General features: G+C 44.4%; 1 protein-coding gene across 1 annotated transcript in view; it reads left to right on the top strand.

Annotated features, from left to right (window-relative positions):
- UTP4 (UTP4 small subunit processome component) overlaps positions 1-19185 on the top strand; it is a 36675-nt gene that overhangs the window by 14703 nt on the left and 2787 nt on the right. The window contains exons 7-15 of the mRNA XM_089678864.1: positions 2686-2857; positions 2941-3032; positions 7527-7623; positions 8286-8350; positions 10816-10938; positions 12598-12754; positions 15458-15564; positions 15658-15753; positions 17591-17776. Of these exons, the coding sequence (XP_089534990.1) occupies positions 2686-2857; positions 2941-3032; positions 7527-7623; positions 8286-8350; positions 10816-10938; positions 12598-12754; positions 15458-15564; positions 15658-15753; positions 17591-17776 (1095 nt within the window). The remainder of the gene's footprint in view (positions 1-2685; positions 2858-2940; positions 3033-7526; positions 7624-8285; positions 8351-10815; positions 10939-12597; positions 12755-15457; positions 15565-15657; positions 15754-17590; positions 17777-19185) is intronic.

Here is a 19185-nt window from a genome sequence, read left to right on the forward strand (position 1 = left end):
CATATCCAGGAGGCTTCTTTATGAATCCTTCCTCTCATGCTGCTATGGCCAGTTATTTTAGCTGTGACTAGGATAGATTTTAGGTCTCCGTGATGATCTCACCAATAATTTTATACAGCAATGTCTAGGTTGGGTAACTAGCACAGACGACACTACAGAAACAGATTGTTTATACAGAAATATATTCGAAGGCAAACTCCACAAAGTTGTGTGTAGAAATATTGGAGAGGCATGTATAATGTAGAATAGGGGTCTCTAAAGTTTCCAAAGAAAGGCCCAGTTTACTATGTTTCAGACTTTAGGGGGGCCGGCTGTGCCCAGTGGTAGTAAACCATGCCCAATAGAAATAGTTGGTGTCAGTGGAAGGAATTATGCCCCATTGTTTGTGTCAGTGGAAGGAATTATGCTCCATTGTTTGTGTCAGTGGAAGGAATAGTATGCCATTGTTGGTGTTAATGGAAGGAATTCTGCCCCATCATCGATGTCACTGGAAGGAGTAGTGCCCCATTGTTGGTGTCAGGGAAAGGAATTATACCCCATTGTTGGTGTCAATGGAAGGAATAGTGCCCCAGCGTTGGTGTCAATGGAAGGAATTATGCCCCATCGTTGGTGTCAGTGGAAGGAATTATGCCCCATCGTTGGTGTCAGCGGAAGGAATTATGCCCCATCGTTGGTGTTAGCGGAAGGAATTATGCCCCATCATTGGTGTCAGTGGAAGGAATTATGTCCCATTGTTGGTGTTAGCGGAAGGAATTATGCCCCATCGTTGGTGTCAGTGGAAGGAATTATGCCCCATCGTTGGTGTCAGCGGAAGGAATTATGCTCCATCGTTGGTGTCAGTGTAAGGAATTATGCCCCATCGTTGGTGTCAGTGGAAGGAATTATGCCCCATCGTTGGTGTCAGTGGAAAGAATTATGCCCCATCGTTGGTGTCAGTGGAAAGAATTATGCCCCATCGTTGGTGTCAGTGGAAGGACTAGTGCCCCATCATTGGTGTCAGTGGAAGGACTAGTGCCCCATCATTGGTGTCAATGGAAGGAATTATGCCCCATCGTTGGTGTCAGTGGAAGGAATTATGCCCCATCGTTGGTGTCAGCGGAAGGAATTATGCCCCATCGTTGGTGTCAGTGGAAGGAATTATGCCCAATCATTGGTGTCAGCGGAAGGAATTGTGCCCCATCGTTGGTGTCAGTGGAAAGAATTATGCCCCATCGTTGGTGTCAGTGGAAGGAATAGTGCCCCATTGTTGGTGTTAGTGGAAGGAATTGTGCCCCTTCGTTGGTGTCAGTGGAAAGAATTATGCCCCATCGTTGGTGTCAGTGGAAGGAATTATGCCCCTTCGTTGGTGTCAGTGGAAAGAATTATGCCCCATCGTTGGTGTCAGTGGAAGGACTAGTGCCCCATTGTTGGTGTCAGTGGAAGGACTAGTGCCCCTTCGTTGGTGTCAGTGGAAGGACTAGTGCCCCATCGTTGGTGTCAGTGGAAGGACTAGTGCCCCATCGTTGGTGTCAATGGAAGGAATTATGCCCCATTGTTGGTGTCAGTGGAAGGACTAGTGCCCCATTGTTGGTGTGAGTGGAAGGAATTATGCCCCATTGTTGGTGTCAGGGCGAGTAATAATGCCTTGAGGGCCAGATAGGCAAGCAAAGGGCCGCAGTTTTGAGACCACTGATGTAGAAGATAAGTTTTAGCTATAGATACCTATTGCAACTGCTAACAATAATGTGACTCCTATCAGTCCCTTACCAATCACCACCTTTCCAGAACTGGAAAGCTGTAGTGATTTTCCATACATTGGCTGGAATTGTTAAACTCTGGGTTACTATAAATAACTATAAATTACCTTTCAAGGCTGATATCTACACTGATCAGCAATAACTCTGTGATCACTGACAGGTTAAGTGCAAGTAAACATGTTGTCCTTGAAGTTGAGGTGTTAAAAGCAGAAATAATGGGCATTGCAATTTGTTGAGTACAGGGCTTCGTAGCTGCAGACTGGTCAGGTTGCCCATGCTGACCCGTGTCCTTAGCCAAAATACCTACAATAGGGACACAAGCATCAGAACTGGACCACCGTGCAGTGAAAGAAGGTTGGCCTGGTCTGATGAATCATGTGAGAGGGTGTGTGTGGCTTACCTGGGGAACAAATGGGACCAATGGGAAGAAGGCAAGTCAGGGAAGGCAGTGTGATGTTTTCGGCAATCTTCTGCCTGGAAACCTTGGTTCCTGCCATTCACATGCATGTTACTTAACAAGTAACAAGTACCTAAGCATTGTTGCTGAACAAGTACACCCCCTCATTGAAATGCTGTTTCCTGATGGCAGCGGCCTCTTTCAGCTGGATAATATGCTCTGTCACACTCCAAAATAGTTTAAAAATGATTTGAGAAGAACAGCAATGAGTTTGAGGTGTTAACTTGGCCTCCAGATTCCCCAGATCTCAATCTAATCAAGCATTGGTGGGGTGTGCTGAAAAAACAAGTCTGATCCATGCAGGCCCCACCTCGCAACTTACAGGAGTTAAAGGATCTGCTGCTGAAGGCTTGGTGTCAGATACCACAGCATACCTTCAGTGCAGTCTATACCTCGATGGGTCAGGGCTGTTGTGGCTGCAAAAGGGGGACCTACTCAGTATTCGGTGGGTGGTTATTCAGTTATGGCTGATCGGTGTGGTTTTCTTTTCAGGAAGAAGACAGTCTGGTGGTGGGCACTGCACAGGGATCCATCTTACAGTTCCAGCAGTTGGCACTGCAGGCAGGGAAGGAGGAGAAGCAGTGGGTTTCCACCAAACCATTCCAGCATCACAGCCGTGACGTCCGGGCAGTGGCTCACAGCAGCACATCTCTGATTTCTGGAGGTATAGAACTTTTTTTTTTTTTTATTTCATTTCATGTGTATTTTGCTTCGTTCCTGTTCTAAACAAGTCCTGTCTTTTCACAGGCTTGGATGGCAATATTGTCGCACGACCGTTGTTGGAGAGGATACAAGTAAAATCCTATGAGGCTGCACTGAGAAAAATCACCTTCCCGCATGTGAGTCTTGTTCGGTGTGTCTGCAGATATTTTTTGGGGCTTTTTTAAAGGGCAAACATGCGCGAAAATACCCATATTGCACATTTTTATCTAGTAACTAGCTTACCAAAAAAAACGCTTAAGCCTTAGGCGCCCACAAAAATGTGCAAAATCACCTATACAAGCACTCAGAAATGAAAAATAAAAGCCTGTAAATCAATAAACTGCTCAGTTCAACTATGAATGCAGCCTTAAAGCGGAGTTCCACCTTGAGATGGTTCTGCACGCAGGAGAACTTGATATTGAGCTGGTTCTACAGGCAGAACAACTAGATATTGAGCTGGTTTTACAGGCAGAAGAACTAGATATTGAGCTGGTTCTACAGGCAGGAGAACTAGATATTGAGATGGTTCTACAGGCAGGAGAACTAGAGATTGAGATGGTTCTACAGGCAGGAGAACTAGAGATTGAGATGGTTCTAGAGGCAGGAGAACTAGAGATTGAGATGGTTCTACAGGCAGGAGAACTAGAGATTGAGATGGTTCTACAGGCGGAAGAACTAGATATTGAGATGGTTCTACAGGCGGAAGAACTAGATATTGAGATGGTTCTACAGGCGGAAGAACTAGATATTGAGATGGTTCTACAGGCGGAAGAACTAGATATTGAGATGGTTCTACAGGCAGGAGAACTAGAGATTGAGATGGTTCTACAGGCAGGAGAACTAGAGATTGAGATGGTTCTACAGGCAGGAGAACTAGAGATTGAGATGGTTCTACAGGCAGGAGAACTAGAGAATGAGATGGTTATACAGGCAGGAGAACTAGAGATTGAGATGGTTCTACAGGCAGAAGAACTAGATATTGAGATTGTTCTACAGGCGGAAGAACTAGATTTTGAGATGGTTCTACAGGCAGAAGAACTAGATATTGAGTTGGTTCTACAGGCAGGAGAACTAGATACTGAGATGGTTCTACAGGCAGGAGAACTAGAGATTGAGATGGTTCTACAGGCGGAAGAACTAGATATTGAGATGGTTCTACAGGCGGAAGAACTAGATATTGAGATTGTTCTACAGGCGGAAGAACTAGATATTGAGATTGTTCTACAGGTGGAAGAACTAGATATTGAGATTGTTCTACAGGCGGAAGAACTAGATACTGAGATGGTTCTACAGGCGGAAGAACTAGATATTGAGCTGGTTCTACAGGCAGGAGAACTAGATACTGAGATGGTTCTACAGGCAGGAGAACTAGAGATTGAGATGGTTCTACAGGCGGAAGAACTAGAGATTGAGATGGTTCTACAGGAGGAAGAACTAGAAATTGAGATGGTTCTACAGGCAGGAGAACTAGAGATTGAGATGGTTCTACAGGCAGGAGAACTAGAGATTGAGATGGTTCTACAGGCAGGAGAACTAGATCTAGAGATGGTTCTGCACGCAGGAGAACTAGATCTGGAGATGGTTCTGCACGCAGGACACTAGATATTGAAATGATTCTGGACTCAAGAGCACCAGATATTTAGGTGGTTTTGCAGAAGGGAGAAGCGGAGTTCCACTTGGAAAAAAAAAAAGCAGCTACAAAAACTGTAGCTGCTGACTTTTAAAATACAGCCACTTACCTGTCCCTCGGTCCAGCGGTGTCCTCACCACGGCTGGTTTCACCAGTCATCTTCTCTCCCTGGCATCGGCATCTTTAGTGTGGGCACCCAGCTGTGACAGCTTGCGGCTTTACAGTCGGGTGCCCAGTGTGCATGCGCAAGAAGCGCTGCGCTTTATAAATGGCCCCGTAGTCTTCTGGGACCTGTCACGTGTCCCAGAAGACTATGGGAAGGGAGGCTAGGAGGAAAACTTCCACTTCCGATCGCCTAGGCAATCGCAGCAGAAGTGGAAGCAGGTACCTGTCAAAATCGGGTACCCACTCCCCCTCCCCCCCACTCCCCAATTGTGCCAATCCTTAATGGGGAGCTGGGGACAAAGGCTTAAAGCGGGACTTTCCCTTTTGAGTAGAGCTCCGCTTTAAAGTAATAACTAATGGCTCCTGTACAGTTTAGCCAATTACCTAATATAAATGCTATGTGATGCACAAGCCTTGTAATGTAGGAAACCTTCCCAGACTAAAATCCTCCTCCATTTGTGTCTCACCCACTCCCCCTCCCAGACACTGCATCTCAAAGTGGAACGGTTTCAGTAAAAAAAAAGCAATACTGCCAATCCAGGAAGCAGCGGGCAGGGCTAGGTGTGGGCGGGTGCTGATTGACAAGCTACAGTGTTGTGGATCAGCAGTGACAATGCTAATAGCCACACCCCTTGTAACATGATCTCATCCCAAGCCATGCAACAGGCACAGCCTTCATAGGAGTGGCAACTCTGCTCTGAATTCAAGAGCAGTACTGCATTGTTGCCACCCCATCACAGGATGCTAGAATAGGAGGACTTCAGTGGCAGGATCAACAGGTAGTTGTGGGATTATCCAGGGGAACTTTGCATATACCTCTGTTTACGATCGCCTTGACTAACCGTTAGTTAATGGCAGGGCTGTGCAAAAATCATATATATTATATATCTATATAGATATATATAGATAGATAGATAGATAGATATATATATATATATATATATATATATATATATATATATATATATATATATATATCTCTATCTATCTATATCTGTCTATCTATATATATATATATATACAGTCAGGTCCATAAATATTGGGACATCGACACAATTCTAACATTTCTGGCTCTATACACCACCACAATGGATTTGAAATGAAATGAACAAGATGTGCTTTAACTGCAGACTGTCAGCTTTCATTTGAGGGTATTTACATCCAAATCAGGTGAACGGTGTAGGAATTACAACAGTTTGCATATGTGCCTCCCACTTGGTAAGGGACCAAAAGTAATGGGACAATTGGCTTCTCAGCTATTCCATGGCCAGGTGTGTGTTATTCCCTCATTATCCCAATTACAATGAGCAGATAAAAGGTCCAGAGTTCATTTTAAGTGTGCTATTTGCATTTGGAATCTGTTGCTGTCAACTCTCAAGATGAGATCCAAAGAGCTGTCACTATCAGTGGAGCAAGCCATCATTAGGCTGAAAAAACAAAACAAACCCATCAGAGAGATAGCAAAAACATTAGGCGTGGCCAAAACAACTGTTTGGAACATTCTTTAAAAGAAGGAACGCACCGGTGAGCTCAGCAACACCAAAAGACCCGGAAGACCACGGAAAACAACTGTGGTGGATGACTGAAGAATTCTTTCCCTGGGGAAGAAAACACCCTTCACAACAGTTGGCCAGATCAAGAACACTCTCCAGGAGGTAGGTGTATGTGTGTCAAAGTCAACAATCAAGAGAAGACTTCACCAGAGTGAATACAGAGGGTTCACCACAAGATGGAAACCATTGGTGAGCCTCAAAAACAGGAAGGCCAGATTAGAGTTTGCCAAACGACATCTAAAAAACCCTTCACAGTTCTGGAACAACATCCTATGGACAGATGAGACCGAGATCAACTTGTACCAGAGTGATGGGAAGAGAAGAGGATGGAGAAGGAAAGGAACTGCTCATGATCCTAAGCATACCACCTCATCAGTGAAGCATGGTGGTGGTAGTGTCATGGCGTGGGCATGTATGGCTGCCAATGGAACTGGTTCTCTTGTATTTATTGATGATGTGACTGCTGACAAAAGCAGCCGGATGAATTCTGAAGTGTTTCGGGAATATTATCTGCTCATATTCAGCCAAATGCTTCACAACTCATTGGACGCCGCTTCACAGTGCAGATGGACAATGACCCAAAGCATACTGCAAAAGCAACCAAAGAGTTTTTTTAAGGGAAAGAAGTGGAATGTTATGCAATGGCCAAGTCAATCACCTGACCTGAATCCGATTGAGCATGCATTTCACTTGCTGAAGACAAAACTGAAGGGAAAATCCCCCAAGAACAAGCAGGAACTGAAGACAGTTGCAGAAGAGGCCTGGCAGAGCATCACCAGGGATGAAACCCAGCGTCTGGTGATGTCTATGCGTTCCAGACTTCAGGCTGTAATTGACTACAAAGGATTTGCAACCAAGTATTAAAAAGTGAAAGTTTGATTTATGATTATTATTCTGTCCCATTACTTTTGGTCCCTTAACAAGTGGGAGGCACATATGCAAACTGTTGTAATTCCTACACCGTTCACCTGATTTGGATGTAAATACCCTCAAATTAAAGCTGACAGTCTGCAGTTAAAGCACATCTTGTTCTTTTCATTTCAAATCCATTGTGGTGGTGTATAGAGCCAAAAATGTTAGAATTGTGTCGATGTCCCAATATTTATGGACCTGACTGTAGATAGATAGAGATATATATATATATATATATATATATATATATATATATATATAGTTTGCGCACAGCCCTGCCGCCCTGTAGCAGTAGTTCTGCTATAGGGCGGTCGGAAAGCAGTTAAACTCTATGAAAGTGCATAATAATAAGCACGTCTTTCCCTTCACAGCGGCATCTTGTGTCTTGCGCTCAGGCTTCCCGCTTGCTGCTCTTCCAGTTTCCCGATCATCTGGAGCTGTGGCGTCTCGGACAGACTGATCAATCAGGTTTGGATAAACTGATAGCTAGAAGGCAGAGATGTGACAAAAAATATACTGTGAGTTAGGCAGTTAAAGTGCTCCTGTACTTTGCCCATAGTGATCACTGCCCAGTGCCCCATTTACTGACTTGAACAAAGTCAAATATTCAGTATTTCCTAGTATGGGAAGCTTGCAGTTCATTCCTGCTATGATGCAGCGCTAGTTGCCTAAGAAATGAATTACCAGTACATTGTCTCATGGGTGGGTGGGGTTAATATAGGTTATACCTCTCTAGCAATACACACCAAACTGAGCATGTGCAGAGTGCACACAATATGTCTTAGCAGGAGGTAAAAGGGAAACACTGGAAGAAGGGAAGAATCAGAGAAGACAGGATCAAACAGTGTTTTTACATAATGCAGAGAATTAACCCCTTAGGTTCCACAGTGAATATAACGAGCATGCTTTACTGCATACACAGACTGATTGTACTGTTGTGGGTTTAGTATCACTTTAATGGAATTTAACCTCTCACCTTCTTTACAGCTAATCTGTCATTTTTTTCTGGTATGGGCAAAGTACAGGTTCACGTAAAAGACTAAGTTAGCAGCTTAGAATATTGTATTGAAGGCATTATTTTAAAGTGCTCTAAATGTAGTATTGTAAGCGTTCTATTCTGTTCCCATTAGGTAAGGATGGTGATGTCCTTCCTGTGAAACAAGAACAGGAGCTCCTTCTACAGCTGAAGAGGAAGGTACGTGATATCTCTTACCCCCTGGTTCACACATGTTCGTGCTGAAATCTCTTTGCTTTGTATTACCATTTCAACATGCGTTTCTGTGTGAATGCCCTTGCGGTTGCGATTTCAGTGGAGTGCGATTGTGACTCCTGCAATAACCCTCCAATCCACTTCTATGCAAAACCCTTTTATTCACTTTTAGGCAGAATACCCTCTGATCCACTTTTAGACAGAATACCCTCTGATCCACTTTTAGACAGAATACCCTCTGATCCACTTTTAGGCAGAAAACCCTCTGATCCAATTCTATGCAGAATACCCTCTGATCCACTTCTATGCAGAACACCCTCTGATCCACTTCTATGCAGAATACCCTCTGATCCACTTCTCTGCAGAATACCCTCTGATCCATTTCTATGCAGAAAACCCTTTGATCCAATATTCTATGCAGAAAACCTCTGATCCAATCTTCTACGCAGAAAACCTCTGATCCAATCTTCTACGCAGAAAACCTCTGATCCACTTCTATGCAGAATACCCTCTGATCCACTTCTCTGCAGAATACCCTCTGATCCATTTCTATGCAGAAAACCCTTTGATCCAATATTCTATGCAGAAAACCTCTGATCCAATCTTCTACGCAGAAAACCTCTGATCCACTTCTATGCAGAATACCCTCTGATCCACTTCTATGCAGAATACCCTCTGATCCAATCTTCTGTGCAGAAAACCTCTGATCCACTTCTATGCAGAAAACCTCTGATCCACTTCTATGCAGAAAACCTCTGATCCACTTCTATGCAGAAAACCTTCTGATCCACTTCTATGCAGAATACCTTCTGATCCACTTCTATGCAGAAAACCTCTGATCCACTTCTATGCAGAATACCCTCTGATCCACTTCTCTGCAGAATACCCTCTGATCCACTTCTCTGCAGAATACCCTCTGATCCACTTCTCTGCAGAATACCCTCTGATCCACTTCTCTGCAGAATACCCTCTGATCCACTTCTCTGCAGAATACCCTCTGATCCATTTCTATGCAGAAAACCCTTTGTTCCACTTTTAGGCAGAAAACCCTTTGATCCACTTTTGGGCAGAAAACCCTTTGATCCACTTTTGGGCAGAAAACCCTTTGATCCACTTTTAGGCAGAAAACCCTTTGATCCATTTCTATGCAGAAAACCTCTGATCCACTTCTATGCAGAATACCCTCTGATCCACTTCTATGCAGAATACCCTCTGATCCACTTCTTTGCAGAAAACCCTTTGATCCACTTCTATGCAGAAAACCTCTGATCCACTTCTATGCAGAATACCCTCTGATCCACTTCTTTGCAGAATACCCTCTGATCCACTTCTATGCAGAATACCCTCTGATCCACTTCTATGCAGAATACCCTCTGATCCACTTCTATGCAGAAAACCTCTGATATACTTCTATGCAGAATACCCTCTGATCCACTTCTATGCAGAAAACCTCTGATATACTTCTATGCAGAATACCCTCTGATCCACTTCTATGCAGAATACCCTCTGATCCACTTCTATGCAGAATACCCTCTGATCCACTTCTATGCAGAATACCCTCTGATCCACTTCTATGCAGAAAACCCTCTGATCCACTTCTATGCAGAATACCCTCTGATCCACTTCTATGCAGAATACCCTCTGATCCACTTCTATGCAGAATACCCTCTGATCCATTTCTACTCAAAAACACATCTGAATCGCATCTCATATATGATCACTCTGCTCCAAATGTCATTACACAATATAGCCTGCGAATTGGAAATGGACTGCTCCAAACTCGCACACAGAACGCAGTGTGATTGCCTTGCATGTATGCAAACCACCTCCTTTGGAACAGATGTAATCTGGATTGTCATGCGAATCCGTGTGCGTGGAAATGCAGATGATATCGCATGTGTGTGAACCAGGGCTAAGGAACTGTTCTGCATGCCCCGTTCTTTCCACAACTGAGCCGAGGCATGCAGGGCAGCGCACAAACATGAAAACAATTTAAATCATTTTTTTTTTGTCCCGCTGACAATGCCCGCACAATGATTGGATAGTGACAGGAAAAGCAGCAAACTGCTGGGCTCATCTGTCACTTTGCTTCCTCCTCCTGTCAGCATGTCACTTCTTGTCACATGAGCACTGCAGCACAACTGATTGGCTGTCTGTGCTGCTCTTCCCTCTCCCAGTCAGGGACTTCAAGGGGCAAATTCAGACACTACTTACATTTAGAAAAAAATACATTCATTGATGCATTAAAGAATACAGAACTGCTTAAATTTGGTGTATTTTATATATGTGGGGGGGGGGGGGGGGCAGTTTTTGAGGGGTGCAAACCTGCAGACAGCCCCTTCATGTATAAATGTCATCTGTCAGGGAACCTCTTTATATTTACTTTCACAGCTGTTTTGGTTGAAACTGGATGAAGATGGACTCACCTATTATTTGCTATCTCTGTTTAGGGATCTGAAAGTATACGATGTAGCTGTATCTCCCGCTGTGGGTCATGGCTGTCCTACGCCACCGCTTCTCGCCTCTTCCTCCATCGGCTGCACTTCGACAATAATAACTTCAGCATCAGTAAGGTGAGAAGTGTGTTGTGTGTAAAATAGATGAATTGTAAGTACTATATCATCACTTCATTCTCCAGTCCCTACCTTATAATATTTTATTTAACCACTTGCTAACCGAGCTATAGCTGAATGACGTCTACAGCGTGGTTGTCCAGTTCTGGGAGGGCGTCATATGACGTCCTCCCAGAGCACGCGTGCACCCGGCGATCTCCGTGATCGCTGTGATCTATAGACACAACTGATCACTTGATGAGGTAAAAGGCCAATCACAGCAACCTTTTACCACATGATCAGCTGTGTCCAATGACACAGAAGATCACAGAGTAAATACAGTTGCCGGTTATCAGCAGCACTTTCTTCACGCTGTCACAGAGCAGATAAGCACTGATGTCACCCATCAGTGCTGCCCAGCAGTTGCGCCCATCAGTGCCATCAGTCAGCGCCGCCTATCAGTGACCATCAGTGCAGCATCATCGGGGCGGACTGACCATTTGGGCACTTGGGCAGTGCCCGAGGGCCCAGGGTCAGTAGGTGGCCCCATGAGATGCCCCTGGTACCTTTTTTCATAGGCTTTTTTGGGTGTGGTTTGAGTGTGGGCGAGGACACAGGGGCCCCATGATCCCCTATTGCCTGGGGACCCTATGAGTTGTCAGTCCGCCCCTGGTGCCTCCTCATCAATGCCCACCAGTGCACCTCATCAGTGTCCATCAGTGCTACCTATCCTTACCACCTCACTGGTGCCCATCAGTGCAGCCTCATCAATGCACATCAGTGAAGAAGAAAAATTACCTGTTTGTAAAATTTTACAATAGAATCAAAGAAAAACATATTTTTTTTCAAATGTTTTGCTTTTTTTTGTTTATAGTGCAAAAATAAAAACCCCACCACCAAAAAAATGGCTCTGTGTGAAAAAAATTATAAAAATTTGGGTACAGTGTTGCATGACCTTGCTATTGTCATTCAAAATGTGACTGCGCTGAAAGCTGAAAATTGGCCTGGACAGGAAGGGGTGCCTGGTAGACAAGTGGTTAAAGAGATCTGATCCAGCCAGAAATACTGCAACAGTCACATTATCATCACCCTTAGGCTTGTGAAATGAAGATGTCTGTATTGCTTTGGGTGACCAGTCATGCTGTCATGTATTTGTTAAGTGTCCGATCATACTGAAGTGAAATCACATCTAATGAATGTGAATGTCAGTGTCTTAACATTTGCGATTTGCTGCAGCGTGATTTCTAAAGTAGTTCTTGCATTACTTTTTCTGCAGTTTTGTTGTAATTTCACATACATAGAATATAATTGAAATCACACTGCAAATTGCAAGAAATCATTGAAAATCTTCTTAAGTAGCAATAAAGTCTTCAGAAATTGCACCTGAAATCGTGCTGAAGTTGCAAACAAATCGCCTGATTTTAAATTCACTGACTAAAGACAGAAATGTTATATTTTAGACACCATTTGTGTGCTGTAATACATTTTACTTTTCCATTTGGAGTTAAATTAAACAAGGTGATCGGCATCACTTTAGAGAGAACCTTTCTTTTTTTTTTTAAAGTCCATCTCCAGGATAAAAGTTTGTCTTTGTACTCACAGGTGTTTTCATCTTAGCACATTTTGATCATCTGGATATTTGCAAAACCATTTTAAAATACTTTGTATCTCAATATTCAGGTTCCCAAGTGCGCCCAACCACCAACTGCCGCCCTGCTCCTTAAATTTTCTCCAGACTCCAAACAACTGTATGTGGGAACAGAAAGAGGATGCGTTCATATTATGGACCTGTCCAAAGGCACATGCCAACACAGACGCACCCTAAAACCACCATCAGGTACTGTGGCTGTGAAACACTAATGGAATTGTGAGAGAAGATATCATACTTTGTAAAGCCCAAGTGCAGCCAAAATCAAAAACAGAAAAATCAGCACAAGGGTCATAACTTACATGTGTTGCATGTGTCCCTTTTGCTGATTCCTCCTCTGAAAATCTGCCTCCCCCCCCCCTTTTTGGTGCTCTGGGGGTTAATACAGTGTAGGGCTGTCACACTGTTAGTTGTATTAATGACGGCCGTTTACGCCTAACTGCTCCATTGATAGACACCGAAATACAGCTTCTATTAATGGAGCATGATCTAAGAATGGAGGATGGGCGGATACTTATTAGCAGGACAGAAGAGGAATAAGCACAAGGGACATATCCTATTGACTGTAAGTTATGTCCCTTGTGCTTATATTTTGTGTTTATGATTTTGGCTGTACTGTGGCTTTAAATGGTTCTTATCCTATGGCTGCGCATAGCTGAATTAATATAAATTACTTGTGGTCGAGGGGTAGTTGTTGGTACTCTGAATGTAGGGACTGTGTTAGGGTCTATTGTAATGGTATTATGGGATATTGAGGTAACTTATAAATTTGGTTTGTGTGTTTGACAAATACTGAGTCAGTAATAAAGACAGAAGACTTGGTTAGTGAGCAGTTTTTTACTGATAATGATGATAGTTATTATGTTTGCAGTGAGGTTAGTGGGGTGTCTGTTACGTTTGTACAAAGAGGTGCTAAGTGAGCTGCTGCTGAAAATGTGTTAATTATAATTGGTTAAAATTAGGAAAACTACCTGCTGCGTTTTGGGATATTTGTACTACTTGTTCAGTTTGTAGGGCTTAGGTATTCAGGTAAGGCAAGATAACTAGCTGTTGTGGTTCTACAAGCAGAACGATCTATTGGCTCTATGATCAGGAGGGCTGGATATTAAGATTACTCCAAGGGCAGGAAGACTAGTTATTGGGATAATAACTAGATCTTGTGATGGTCCTTTAGACAGAACAACTAGATATTGAGATAGTTCTACAGACAGAACAACTAGATATTGAGCTGGTTCTACAGGCGGAAGAACTAGATATTGAGCTGGTTCTACAGGCAAGATAACTAGGTACTGAGCTGGTTCTACAAGCAGAACTAGATATTGAGCTGGTTCTACAAGTGGCAGAACTAGATATTGAGCTGGTTCTACGAGCAGTAGAACTAGACATTGAGCTGGTTCTACGAGCAGTAGAACTAGACATTGAGCTTGTTCTACAAGCGGGTGAACTAGATATTGAGCTGGTTCTACAGGCAGGAGAACTAGATATTGAGATGGTTCTACAGGCAGGAGAACTAGAGATTGAGATGGATCTACAGGCAGGAGAACTAGATATTGCGATAGTTCTACAGGCTGGAGAACTAGATATTGAGATGGTTCTACAAGCAGGAGAACTAGATATTGAGATGGTTTTACAGGCAGGAGAACTAGATATTGAGATGGTTTTACAGGCAGGAGAACTAGATATGGAGATGGTTCTACAGGCAGGAGAACTAGATATTGGGATGGTTCTACAGGCAGGAGAACTAGATCTTGTAATGTTCCTTCAGACAGTAGGGCTAGATATTAAGAGTAATCTACAGGCGGTAATCAATATTGAGATGGCTCTTCAGAAAAGAACAGACATTGAACTGAATCTACAGACTGGATGACTAGATAGATAATGACAAGGACAAGAGGACTAGATATTGAGATGAATCTACTGATAGGATGTTTAGATATTGAGCTGATTTAGTAGGCAGGAATAATGGTTCAGACGGATTCTTTGGACAGGACAATATGTTGAGAGTTTTGCAAACTTAGTTGCTTGATGGTTCTGTGCTAAGACAACTATATTGAGCTGGTTCTACAGGCAAGATAACTAGATACTGAGCTTGTTCTACAAGCAGGAGAACTAGACATTGAGCTGGTTCTACAAGCGGGAGAACTAGATATTGAGATGGTTCTACAGGCAGGAGAACTAGATATTGAGACGGTTCTACAGGCAGGAGAACTAGATATTGAGATGGTTCTACAGGCAGGAGAATTAGATATTGAGATGGTTCTACAGGCAGGAGAACTAGATCTTGAGATGGTTCTACAGGCAGGAGAACTAGATCTTGAGATGGTTCTGTACGCAGGAGCACTAGATATTGAAATGATTCTGGAGTCAGGAGCACTAGATATTGAGATGGTTTTGCAGAAGGGAAAACGTGATATTAAAGCGAAGTTCCGCCTGAGAGAAAAAAAAAAGTCAGCAGCTACCAAAACTGTAGCTGCTGACTTTTAAAATCCAGTCACTTACCTGTCCCTCGGTCCAGAGGTGTCCTCACCACCGCTGGTTTCACCGGCCGTCTTCTCTCCCTGGTGCCGGCATCTTCAGTGTGGACAGCTTGTGGCTTCACAGCCGGGTGCCCACTGCATATGTGCGAGAAGCGCTGCGCTTTGTGAATAGCCCCGTAGTCTTCTGAGACCTTTCACATGTCCCAAAAGACTTCATGGAGGGAGGACAACTTCCACTTCCGATCGCCTAGGCGATTGCAATGGAAGTGGGAGCAGGTACCTGTCAAATTCGAGTACCCGCTCCTTAATGGGGAGCGGGGGACAAAGGCTTACAGCGGAACTTCCCCTTTTGGGTGGAGCTCCGCTTTAGGTTTTAGATGGAAGTGCATTAACCAGACAAATTCTGTGTTCACAGCTTCTTCACATCCTGTTCACCTTCTGACTGCCAGCGCAGATGGCTCCATACTAGCGGTAGCCTCTTCCAATTCTCAAGTTGACATCTATAATGTGAAAGGCCTAAAGGTAGGTGTGGACGACAGTTAAAAGTTTGTATTTTGACTTTACGTAAGTATTAGAACTGAGGTTATTCCTAATAAATGCCTTCTTTTTCTGCAGTATATGTGCTCTGTTCCTCAGTACAACTCTCCCCCAACTGCAATAAGTATCCACCCATCCACCAATAACCTCGTGATCGCTTATGCAGACCAGCAGGTAGGTTCTTTCCTAAAAAGGATTATGTTCTTTCAGTTTTCTGTTTCACAGGTTTATCCCCCGTTCACACCAGTGCAACCTGTCCGTTAAAAAACGCATGACAAGTTGCACCCTATTTCTGCCTATGGAACCATTCAAATCGGTCCGACTCGGACTTACACTGATTTTGAAAATGGTTTGTGCAATTTTTGGCAATTTCATGAGCGACTTGCATTGATGTCTGTGCATGAAGTCACACGGATGTCGGCAAGCCACGTATGAAATTGCACTGACCAATGGCCTGAAATCGCTCTACTTCAGCTGAAGTAGTGCGATTTCAAAGCCGCATTTGGTGTGGACCTTTTATTTTGCCCTAAATTAGCTAGTACAGGGTCATTTTAACCCCTTCGCACTGGCGCCTCCCGGCCCTTTTAAGGGTTTCAGGAGGTGGGGCGGAGTTTAGGATCATGTGACACGCCGTCACAGCGGTCACATGATCAGGAAAGGTCCAGATCGAAAGAGGAGATCGGGACCTTTCCGTAGGTACCGGACGTGTGCTGGGATCTCACAGCACATATGTTCTTTTTTTATAGAACGCAAATGTGCGGCCGCTCGGTGTCTAGGCCTAGACACCGGGAGGCCGCACATTTGCATTCGGCCGGCATGAAGAGGTTAGTATCCTTTCACAAAACTTGGTATTGATGTTAAAAACCATGCTTTACTGAAATGTGCAAAAACTGAACAATTAATTGAACACTAAAATTACCTCTTGTTGATCCAACAGCAGTAAACTTGGACCAAGTCACGTTTGTTTGCTACTCCTTGCCTGTTATCATGGCTGTTTGTATCAGTTTTTTTAACCCCTTGCCCTCCAGAGGATTTACCCCCCTTCCTGACCAGGCCATTTATTGCAATACGGCACTGCGTTATTTTAACTGACAATTGCGCGGTGATGCAACGCTGCACCCAAATGAAATTTACATCCTTTACCACGAATAGAGCTTTTTTCGGTGGTACTTGATTGCCTGTGTGGTTTTTTTTTTTTTTTTTTTTTGTGCTATAAAAAAAAGCAACAATTTTGAGAAAAATACAATATTTTTGAGTTTTTGCTATTAAACATGTCCAGTAAAAAATGTAAAACAAATTTTGTCATAAATTTACACCAAATTGTATTCTGCTTCATGTCTTAGCTAAAAAACAATCCCAGTACGTGTAAATTAATTGATTTACATGAAAGTGTTAGCGTCTACAAATGGCAGTATATATACTGGAATTTTTTTATTTTATTTTTTTTTACTTGTAATGGCGGCAATCAGCGGGCATTCTGACACTGGGAGGAACTGACTTGGTGTCCCCAGTGACACCAGTACAGTGATTATTGCTAATAACAATCACTGACACTGTACTAATGGCACTGGGCAGAAAGTGGTTAACATCTTGGGTGATCAAAGGGTTGACTGTGTGCTGTTTCACTATGGAGGCTGTGTGTCTGTTTCACTGTAAGCACATTGCTTTGTATGGCTTTGCTATGCAGAGCCATACAAAGCAGTGTGCAGGAGCTGACAGGAGAGAGATCTGTATTGTTTACATACAGGGTCTCCCCTGCCGGCAATCCTCGTAGGTAGCCGGGTACTGGCGGGTAATCACCGTCCGGGACCCGGTGATTGACTGCCGAGGCCACGAATGGCGCACGCCCCCTACCCAGAACTGCAAAATCACGTGTGTGTATATGTACATGTGATTTTGCGCACCCGTGCTGCCATGTAGCAGTATTTCTGCTATAGGGCGGCGCGGAAGCGGTTAAAAAGCTCACATATGGTGTCTATACTTTTTCCACTTGTCATTTTTTTTCCCACAGGTAGTTGAATTCAGCATTTCTCAGAATCAGTACACAGACTGGGGCAGGAAGATCCTCCAACATGGTCTTCATCGTGATTGGCTGGAACGGGACACACCTATCACAGGCATCACATTTAACCCCGCAAGATCAAAGCACATCCTCATGCATGATAATTATATGTTTTGCATCATTGACAAGTCTCTAGTAAGTGTATTTCAGGATAATTTTTAAATGGGCTTTGTTTATGTATGTGAAATGGAGCAAGAAAACAAGAGTGGCACCACCTAATGAGAATTTAGCTAATATATGCCTTATGCGGGACAGAAATGGAAAGTTATTGCTGCTGCAATCACTCCACGTGTCCTGTCGGTCTGTAAAGTGGACCTCCGTTTAAAAAGTGAATATTTGTTGTCTTAGGGAACATCCAAAAGTGCTTATTGTGGCTAAGTAGTACCCTGAAAATGTACATTTTTGTTTTGAATTTCTTAAAAAAAATAATTAGTGTACATCCTGGTATGTGAGCGTTTTTAGGCACTCCCAGGCATGAAATTTAGTGATGCCACTACTGTGCTGCTCACTGTTGTCCTTGCTGGTGGCTCTGATATGAGGAAGCAAAGTCCTACCTCTACCGAGGTGACCACCACAATACACAGACACAGTGCAGAACAAGGCATGGCAGGCCAGTAATGAGGTTTTGTGTACTGTGGGAGACCGGGTGTAGTGAATGCAGGGTCTAAGGAGACTGGATAGAGTGAATGCGGGGTCCGGGGAGACTGGATAGAGTGAATGCGGGGTCCGGGGAGACCGGATATAGTGAATGCAGGGTCCGGGGAGACCGGATAGAGTGAATGCAGGGTCTGGGGAGACCGGATAGAGTGAATGCAGAGTCCGGGGAGACTGGATAGAGTGAATGCGGGGTCCGGGGTGACCAGATATAGTGAATGCAGGGTCCGGGGAGACCGGATAGAGTGAATACAGGGTCTGGGGAGACCGGATAGAGTGAATGCAGGGTCCGGGGAGACCGGATAGAGTGAATGCAGGGTCCGGGGAGACCGGATAGAGTGAATGCAGGGTGCGGGGAGACCGGATAGAGTGAATGCGCGGTCCGGGGAGACCGGATAGAGTGAATGCGGGGTCCGGGGAGACCAGATAGAGTAAATGCGGGGTCCGGGGAGACCGGATAGAGTGAATGCGGGGTCCGAGGAGACCGGATAGAGTGAATGCGGGGTCCGGGGAGACCGGATAGAGTGAATGCGGGGTCCGGGGAGACCGGATAGAGTGAATGCGGGGTCCGGGGAGACCGGATAGAGTGAATGCGGGGTCCGGGGAGACCGGATAGAGTGAATGCGGAGTCCGGGGAGACCGGATAGAGTGAATGCAGGGTCCGGGGAGACCGGATAGAGTGAATGCAGGGCCTGGGGAGACCGGATAGAGTGAATGCAGGGTCTGGGGAGACCGGATAGAGTGAATGCAGGGTCTGGGGAGACCGGATAGAGTGAATGCAGGGCCTGGGGAGACCGGATAGAGTGAATGCAGGGTCCGGGGAGACCGGATAGAGTGAATGCAGGGTCCGGGGAGACCGGATAGAGTGAATGCAGGGTCCGGGGAGACCG

The sequence above is a fragment of the Staurois parvus genome, unplaced genomic scaffold (assembly GCF_062004578.1).
Source record: "Staurois parvus isolate SC_StPar_1 unplaced genomic scaffold, SC_StPar_1.0 ptg000211l, whole genome shotgun sequence".
Taxonomy (NCBI): domain Eukaryota; kingdom Metazoa; phylum Chordata; class Amphibia; order Anura; family Ranidae; genus Staurois; species Staurois parvus.